The sequence below is a fragment of the Palaemon carinicauda genome, chromosome 26, assembly GCF_036898095.1.
Source record: "Palaemon carinicauda isolate YSFRI2023 chromosome 26, ASM3689809v2, whole genome shotgun sequence".
Taxonomy (NCBI): domain Eukaryota; kingdom Metazoa; phylum Arthropoda; class Malacostraca; order Decapoda; family Palaemonidae; genus Palaemon; species Palaemon carinicauda.
Genome location: NC_090750.1, coordinates 86,398,151 through 86,408,150, shown reverse-complemented (window position 1 = coordinate 86,408,150; position 10,000 = coordinate 86,398,151). Strand labels below are relative to the sequence as shown.

The 10,000-nt window shown below is 35.3% G+C and overlaps 1 protein-coding gene across 1 annotated transcript in view; it reads left to right on the top strand.

Annotated features, from left to right (window-relative positions):
• The window catches only part of LOC137620047 (uncharacterized), a 443,557-nt gene that overhangs the window by 324,651 nt on the left and 108,906 nt on the right, over positions 1-10,000 (top strand). Inside the window, exon 8 of the mRNA XM_068350326.1 lies at positions 2,182-2,256. Within this exon, the coding sequence (XP_068206427.1) occupies positions 2,182-2,256 (75 nt within the window). The remainder of the gene's footprint in view (positions 1-2,181; positions 2,257-10,000) is intronic.

Below are 10,000 nucleotides of genomic sequence, written 5' to 3'. Positions count from 1 at the left end.
TATTATTATAATTATTATCATTATTAGCATTATTATTTTTATCATCATCATTATTATTACTATTATTATTATATAACTACACACTGCATCGTACTTTTATCATGATTTCCAGCGTTTCCCCACGTATTTCAAATTACGAAAATGATTTTCGCGATCAATATTTGTTTCAAAATAAACGTAAAAAATACCGGACAGCCATTTGATTGCACTGCAAATATTACCAACCGTCGGGCGATGTGTTCGTTTATTACTGTTTGTCGAGCAACAGGCAGTCTTCATCACTGGGCAATTGGATTTATGGATTATTTGAAAATGTGTCCCAATCAATGTAGGTGGCATTCGCCTGCTACGTTTGAGTGAAGGGTTTGCGACGTTTGGTAAGCAGAGAACAGCTTTGTTGGTAATGAGATCTGTTCACTTATGTGAGCTTGGGATTGGATGTGTTCGTAGGATAATTTGTTGTGTGTATATATATATATATATATATATATGTGTGTATGTGTATATGTGAATAATATGTGGATGTGCATATATGCATATACTGCATTTATATATATATATATATATATATGTGTGTGTGTGTGTGTGTGTGTGCGTGTGTGCATATATATAATATACATATATATATATATATATATATATATAATATTATATATATAACCGTACTTGTGTAACTCTCGTTATTATTGAATTGAACTCACATAGTATCATATTATCTTGCACAGTATTATCACAAGCGTTGACAAGATTAGTATTTTGAAATTTGAAATTTGAAACTTCAGTTACCGGTCTTTCCCTTTCAACCCTTACCTTGGGAGTTGTATATTAACTAATTTATTTATTTACCTTTGAATCAATGCTATTCGTAAAGAAGCTTTTGTGGGGTTTTTGTTTTCCCTTTTTCTAATTTCATGCGAGAAAACACCACTATAGAGGGGAATCAAATGCCTTTTGAAATGTACAGTTGAACACAGGAATTCATGGCACACCTCACTCTAAGGATGTAGACCCTGTCACATCCTAACTGCGCAGTGAGTAACCAAACAGCTAGTGTTAGGAGAGAGGGCGGATGTGTATTTGGGGCTAAGCGCACGCACTGGCCTAGCAGAAAGTGTATGATAGGGTGAACTTCCTCAGAGCGAGGCGAGTCAGGAATTCCTGTGTCCAACTGTACACTTAAATTCTCGCCCAATAAACATTCTCATCTACTGTAAAAGTTAAAGGCCGCTCATGAATGGCAGAGGCAAGGGACAGTAACATTGCCCTATCAAGCAGGACAATGTCTTAAAGACTTATCATATATACTGTATGATCAGCACCCAAGACCTCTCTCCACCCAAGTTAGGACCAAGGAGGGCCAGGCAATCGCTGTTGATGACTCAGCAGATAGATCTTTTGGCTCCCCCAAACCCAATTCTTAGCTCACAAAGATGGTGAGGTTGCAGCGACCAAGGAACTAACGGGTTTGAGCGAGACTCGACCCAAGTCTGGCGATCACCTGGCAAGGACGTTACTAACAGACCACCATAACCCATTAACGCCCTTAATATTTGGTTGACTTACTGCAGACTTCTTGAACGTATGGGCTCGCATGCTAGATAGTAGTTTATTCACCGAGCATTAAATTGGTGGCCGGTCGCTTTAGCGACAGTTAAATAAAAGCTAGCTTCTCCGTTCCATTGCACCAAGGTCTAGGACAGGAATGCTAGTTTTTCACTTGTTCTGGTCGCCATTTTTCAACTTGCTTATTCACGGTTTTCATTGTGTGAAAGCATAAACAAGTGAAAACATTGATTTCGTGAACTCATGAAATGTATATCATACACACGCACAAAATATATATATATATATATATATATATATGTATGTATGTATGTATATATATATATATATATATATTTCTCATGGATATTTAACGGAATATATCACATTATTCTAAGAGTGAAATAGTTTTTTTAGACAGATAGTACAAAGTATCGCTCGCTTTTGTATGCTGATTTTTGTCATTGGAAACAAATTACTTACAAACATCCCTTGAATTTTCTAAGTTTTCATCGTTTTATATTAATACACTCACGCGCACATTCATATAACTGTATATACACATGTATATATGGTATATTCTAATAATATTATCAAGAATAACAATTACTAACCTCCCCTGTTTTTCCTTCATTGCAGACAAGACCCCCGAAGAGCCAGTTGTAAGATCACCTGTGTGGTGGCTTAGGTACATATGCCTGCCACTCGCCGCTGGTAAGTAAAAGAAGCACTCTTTGTTTGTCTATATATTTTAGTTTTGTCTTTCTGAGATTTTTGAGAGTAATTGACCAATTGTGTCGGTTGCAGTGGTTTGCAATAGAATTATTTAAACATCTATGTATCTGTATCTGTCAATCAATATGTCAAGATGCACTGTATTTCCCAGTACTACTGAGGTATTGACAGAGTATTTAACCAAGGCAAATGTGTCGGTTGCATTGGTTTGCTGTAGAATTATTTAAGCATCTATGTATTTTTCCATCAATATATCAAGAGGCACAGTGTTTCCCAGTAACTCCCTCCCCCCCCCCTCTCTCTCTCTCTCTCTCTCTCTCTCTCTCTCTCTCTCTCTCTCTCAGATAGTTTTGAGAGAATTTGACCAAGGCAAATGTGTCGGTTGCATTGGTTTGCTATAGAATTATTTAATCATCTGTGTATCTATCAATCAATATTTCAAGATGCAAATTGTTTCCCAGCACTGCTGAGGTATTGACATGTTCGTTCGTTTGTTTGAGCTGATCTTCTTACTGATAGTTTCGAGACATTGAAAAACAACAGAGGTTTAGTATCCCTGTGCATTTAACGTGCATTTAACTTCCTTTAGTAAAAAAAAACTTTTAGATACATGCACTCTCTCTCTCTCTCTCTCTCTCTCTCTCTCTCTCTCTCTCTCTCTCTCTCTAAATTTCAAGACACAATACAAGGTATTCCTCACTGACTAAACTTTCAGTTTAGGTAAAGCCTTTAAAGTCACGTAGTGTTTGTATATGAGTCATATGTTCTGGAAAATTTATAATGAGCTCGTATCGCAATGCAGCAGTTCCTTCATAACAACGGTAGTCTTATATATATATATATATATATATACATATATATATATATATATACCCTACCCACATATACTGTATGTGTATATATATATATATATATATACATATATACAAAGTATATTAATATATATATATATATGTAAATATACAGTATGTATATACATATATATACTGTATATATATGTATATATACATATATATATATATATATATATGTATGTATATATACATATATATACAGTATATATATGTATATACATACTGTATATTTACATATATATATATATATAATATACTTTGTATATATGTGTATATATATATATATATATACACATACAGTATATGTGGGTAGGGTATATATATATATATATATATAAAAGTATATATATACATATAAATATATATATATATATATATATATGTATATATATACATATACTTATATATATATATATATATATCACTATTTAAAATACTTCTTTAAATGACGAAACGTTAATGGAGATCCATCACCTCAACTGATCAGATTACATATCAAGTATGATTCCCTATTTGAAACGATAACAATTCGAAGAAGGTTTCCAATTAAAAGTCAATATCCAGCTGGGAATACGTCGCTCATGATCCTGGAAATTTGCCGCATTTCGTGTGACGTTAAGTGTTGCAGAAGCCACCAGGAAGGGAAAAAAAATAGCCGAAATTGCCAAGCACTTTCGTATGATTTAATTTTTTTTTTCTGAAGGTACACTGTACCTTGAGATTGTATTGGAAATTTACGAGAGTTCTTGGTACATTTACCTTTTTATTTACTTGCTGGGGAGTTGGAATTTATATATATATATATATATATATATGTGTGTGTGTGTGTGTGTTTTTTTTTGTGTGCATATATATGCATATATACATATATATATATATATATATATACACACACATACATACATATATATATATATATTATGACAGAGGTGGATAGATATTTAAATGATAGTTCTACAAGTCTATGGAAATCAAAGCAGAATTAGAATAGAATGTATCTACAAATAAGGGTGAGGGGGATGGCTGTATGCACGGTTTTAAATATTTGATAAAAGACCTGTCCCTTGAACCAGACAGAAGAGCAAGGAGTTTTTTAAGTCATTTCAAAGGAAATGAATATCCTCAATAGTTGATTCCTAACCGTAATATCCTACTCATCTTTTCATAAGAAAGCTTAGAATGTTATCGGTATCCACAATAAAGGCTAAAATTAGTTCATCAATTATTAAGAGCAACGTCAAAGGTAATGTTACTTCAGGAGAGAGATCTGTGGAAAAGCGATGGAGTTGGATTTTCGTTTAGGCTTTAGTATAGGTATAGTGACCAGTGGTACCGTGAAGTAAGCACTAGATGTACAGGTATTTGCAGCCCCGTCTCTTTGTTCATTCCTAGTGACGTCAGATAGAATAGATACGTAAATAGAAGTGTAATTCCTCTAGAATTTATACCAATTTGGGGGCGAAATGTAATGAAAATAAACCCCTACCCCATGATGCCAAGAGGAATACTCGACCCAATATGCAGGAGCCACAAATTTTGACCCAAAGCCCCTGGTTCCCTCTCTGTACCTTTTTCGACACCAATTAATCATCATCATCATCATTTCCAACTACGCCTATTGACGCAAAGAAACTCGATAAGATTTAGCCAGTAGTCTCTATCATAAGCTTTTAATTCAATACTTCTCCAATCATCATCATCTACTTCCCGCTTCATAGTTCTCAGCCATGTAGGCCTGGGTATTCTAACCCCCTCTTTGTATATTCCCAAGTAAAAGTTTTGATTTATCGCATACTCTGAAAGTATTGGAAAACAACAATCCGAAGTATTGGAACAAGTTCCCTGAAAATTATGTAAGCATTACTAACAGCAGGTGACGCTGTTTTCAATTGGATGGATCCTGGTCAATGATTGGATGATTTTGGGTTTTCTGACATCGTGACTTCGAAGGTCATTGATGCCTATATTTTGTTATAAATTAAATATTAAAGGCAATGAATTCAATTTAAGACATATAAGCAAACAGATCAGTAGAAAAGTTGAATAGCTTTCAGAAGATCTGCTTCTGAAATAAATTAAAAAATTCGGTTAATATCGTACAAGAATTTTGGTAACGGTTAATCTGTCATCCCCACCTCGAACTTCAAACAGAAATCTAAACACTGGCTTATAGAGGGAAAAAGAAAATGAGAACTATATCCACAAGTTTAATTAGAAATTATAATTATTGGTAATGACACTCTTCCCTTCTTCGTTCAAACTTTGTTAAAACTTTATAGTGCCATAGCGTCTGTACCATGGTCTTCCACTGTCTTGGATTAGTGTTCTCTTACTTGAGGGTACACTCGTACAATCTATTCTATCTTATTTCTCTTCCTCTTGTTCGTTTTGAAGTTTTTATAGTTTATATATAAAAGGTCTAATATAATGATGTTACTGCTCTTGAAATATTTTGATTATTTATTACTTCTCTTGTAGCTTATTTTCTTTCCTCATTGGGCTGTTTTCCTTGTTGGAGCCCTTGGGCTTATAGCATCTTGCTTTTCCATTTAGGGTTAGAGGTTGGCTTGTAATAATAATGATAATAATTTACAATTCATATATTGGGAAATCGTTTGGGCTAGAGATCAGTATTGAATAAATTCGTGATACCAAACTCTTGATAGTTCTTAACTACACACCTTGATCTCTCTCTCTCTCTCTCTCTCTCTCTCTCTCTCTCTCTCTCTCTCAAACACTTGATTAGTTCTGAACTTCATACCTTGATATCTCTCTCTCTCTCAAACACTTGATAGGTCTGAACTTCATACCCCCCCCTCTCTCTCTCTCTCTCTCTCTCAAACACTTGATTAGTTCTGAACTTCATACCTTGATATCTCTCTCTCTCTCAAACACTTAATAGTTCTGAACTTCATACCTTGATATCTCTCTCTCTCTCTCTCTCTCTCTCTCTCTCTCTCAAACACTTGATAGTTCTGAACTGCATACCTTCATTCTCTCTCTCTCTCTCTCTCTCTCTCTCTCTCTCTCAAACACTTGATAGTTCTGAACTGCATACTCTCTCTCTCTCTCTCTCTCTCTCTCTCTCTCTCTCAAACACTTGATTAGTTCTGAACTTCATACCTCTCTCTCTCTCTCTCTCTCTCTCTCTCTCTCTCAAACACTTGATAGTTCTGAACTGCATACCTTCATTCTCTCTCTCTCTCTCTCTCTCTCTCTCTCTCTCTCAAACACTTGATAGTTCTGAACTGCATACCTTCATTCTCTCTCTCTCTCTCTCTCTCTCTCTCTCTCTCTCTCTCAAACACTTGATAGGTCTGAACTTCATACCTTGATCTCTCTCTCTCTCTCTCTCTCTCTCTCTCTCTCAAACACTTGATTAGTTCTGAACTTCATACCTTGATATCTCTCTCTCTCTCTCTCAAACACTTGATAGTTCTGAACTTCATACCTTGATATCTCTCTCTCTCTCTCTCTCTCTCTCTCTCTCTCTCTCTCAAACACTTGATAGTTCTGAACTGCATACCTTTATTCTCTCTCTCTCTCTCTCTCTCTCTCTCTCTCTCTCTCTCAAACACTTGATAGTTCTGAACTGCATACCTTCATTCTCTCTCTCTCTCTCTCTCTCTCTCTCTCTCTCTCTCATGATGATGAAGTAAAAGAAGCCAACCAAACCCCCTTTCCTGATTATGACTCCACTTTTCATTTCACATTTACCAAATTGAAATCCCTAATGTGGCTTTTATCGAATCTCCGGTTGGCTCTTCTGGGCGAAAAGGAACAGAATTTAGCCCCCCCCCCCCCATGCAATATTCATTTTCACCTTGAAATTGATTCCACTTGATTGCACGACAGCAGCGCGCTTCTCATTTCCGGCGGAAGCTACTTGCATTACTTAAGCGTTTGATGAACCTTTTTCAGTTCTTTAGTTGAAATAAAGGCTGAGTTCGTTGTTCGTGATACGTGTTTTGTGTTCTTTAGATATTTGCACCTGTTAATATTCAAGTTATCAGTACCCATCAACATTTCGTTGTGTCCTTGATATAATTGGAAGTAGACGTTAGATTAATTTCTTTGTCTTTGAATTTGACTAAACAAAGTGATACACATCAACATTTCGTTGTGCCCTTGATATAATTGGAAGTAGACGTTAGATTAATTTCTTTGTCTTTGAATTTGACTAAACAAAGTGATACACATCAACATTTCGTTGTGCCCTTGATATAATTGGAAGTAGACATTAAATTAATTTCCTTATCTTTGAATGTAACTGAATAAGGTGATAACCATCAACATTTTGTTGCACCTTTGATATAATTGGAAGTAAACGTTAAATTAATTTCTTTGTCTTTGAATTTGACTAAATAAGGTGATAACCATCAACATTTCGTTGTGCCCTTGATATAATTGAAAGTAGACGTTTAATTTATTTGTGTCTTTGAATTTAACTGCATAATGTAATTACCATGCACATTTCCTTATGAACCTGATGTAATTGGAATAAGGAGTTAAATGAATGTATATGTTTTTTAATTTGACTGGAATAAATTAATTACCATCGACATTTGGTTGTGCCCTTGATATAATTGGAAGTGAGAGTTAAAGGAATTTCTGTCTGAATTTCCTGAATGGGTTTATTTTTTTTCTTTTTATTTTTTTATTTTTAGCGTTTTGGACGTTTTATGGCCCTTCATCATAATTTAGTTCCCCTCAACACTTAACAACATAAAATGGTTTTACTCCTCGTCGAGACACCAATTATGTTTGAAGAGGATGCTATTTTTATCCTTCTATGCCTCTTGCATTCTTTTATGTCATTACTCTCTCTCTCTCTCTCTCTCTCTCTCTCTCTCTCTCTCTCTCCTAGCCATCCCTTTTTTATACCTATTACTTATATTTTAGTGGTAAAAACATGTATTTCTCTCTCTCTCTCTCTCTCTCTCTCTCTCTCTCTCCAACAGATATTTATTTCAAATATTTCAAAGATTATTTTGGTAATATATTTACTTTCCCCCAGCTCTCTCTCTCTCTCTCTCTCTCTCTCTCTCTCTCTCTCTCTCTTCAACTGAGATTTATTCCAAATATTTCAAAGATTATTTTGGGAATATATTGACACTTCCTTTCCTTTCTCTCTCTCTCTCTCTCTCTCTCTCTCTCTCTCTCCAACAGATATTTATTTCAAATATTTCAAAGATTATTTTGGTAATATATTTGCATTTCCCCCCTCTCTCTCTCTCTCTCTCTCTCTCTCTCTCTCTCTCTCTCTCTCAACTGAGATTTATTTCAAACATTTCAAAGATTATTTTGGAAATATTTTGACACTTCCTTTCCTTCCCCCCCCCCTCTCTCTCTTTCTCTCTCTCTCTCTCTCTCTCTCTCTCTCTCTCTCTCTCTCTCTCTCTCTTCCAATATTCATTCCCTCCGTTTTTACCTTCCCCTTCGTCCCTTCCCTTATACCAATACGTGTCTCCTCTCCATTCCCGTGATTCTTTGAAGTCTGGCCTTATACGAACCCGCCTTTGTTTACATACCGTCGAGAATACGAAGATCCTCACCCCATTGTCTTCTTCCTATTTTGATTTTAGACTTCTGTGTGCTCTCTCTCTCTCTCTCTCTCTCTCTCTCTCTCTCTCTCTCTCCGTGGATCTTATCTCCTTTACACCCCTCCATGTCGCTGAAGTTCCACAATTACTCCTCTACGCAGGGTACTCATTCATCGATTTACGTTCTTCCTTCTTAGCATCGCTTTTTATTGTGTCGCAGTTTATTCATCTAATTTTGTATTGAGGGGAATTTGAGGTGGAGAGAGATCTCTCAATGTTTTTCTTTTCTTTCTCTCTTGGTAGGAAATTGGAGGAGGGAGGAAATTGTACTGCAGAGGAGGTACTACAAACCCCCGAACAGTTTGTTTCTCTATATAAATGTGCAGACTCGATTAGAACGTGTACCCTCCTCCTCCTCCTCCTCCTCCTCCTCCTCTTCTTCTTCTTCTTCTTCTTCTTCTTCTTCTCCACTTTCTTTCGTCAATGATCTTCCTAATCGGTTAGTTGAATCGGTAGAACTTCAAAAGTTGCAGCAAAAGTTTTTATGTTGAACAGGCTGACATAAGTCTTTTTTTAAAGTTTATACATGAAAGGTCTGTTTTAATTTTGTTACTGTTCTTGAAATATTTTATTTTGTTTATTACTTCTCATATAGTTTATTTGTTTCCTTATTTCCTTTACTCACTGGGCTATGTTTCCTTCTTGGAGCTCTTGAGGTTATAGCATCCTGCTTTTCCAACTAGGGTTGTAGCTTACCTAGTAATAATAATAATAATAATAATAATAATAATAATAATAATAATAATAATAATAACAATAACAATAACAATAATATTATTGTTATTATAATTATTATTATTATTATTATTATTATTATTATTATTATTATTATTATTATTATTATTATTAAAAATAATAGTAATAATAATAATGATAATCATGATTTCATTAGTGTGTAAAATGTTCAGGCGACGTAGTACAGACTGTAGTCAGTCCCCTCTCCTGCATTTTTTTTTTTTTTTTTTTTTTTTGAGGATGGAAACGAGGGTGGGGGTTGGAGAATAATTTTCTTTATATTTTGGGGTCTTCCTGAGTGGCTGTATGCGATTTAGTGCCTTTTCCCGAAGAGACCGAACGAAGTCGTCTCAGTCTTCCTCTCCCTCTCCCCCCTTGAAAATACGACCCCTAAAGATCCGACAAAAGTTAATGTCCGAAAAGTGGATTCTACAGTTGGAATAGGAAAGATCACTCCCCCATATCCTCGCTGACTTCCTTTACCGCTTTCTCCTCCAGCGACCTTTTTTTTTAGGGCGGGGGTGGATTTGA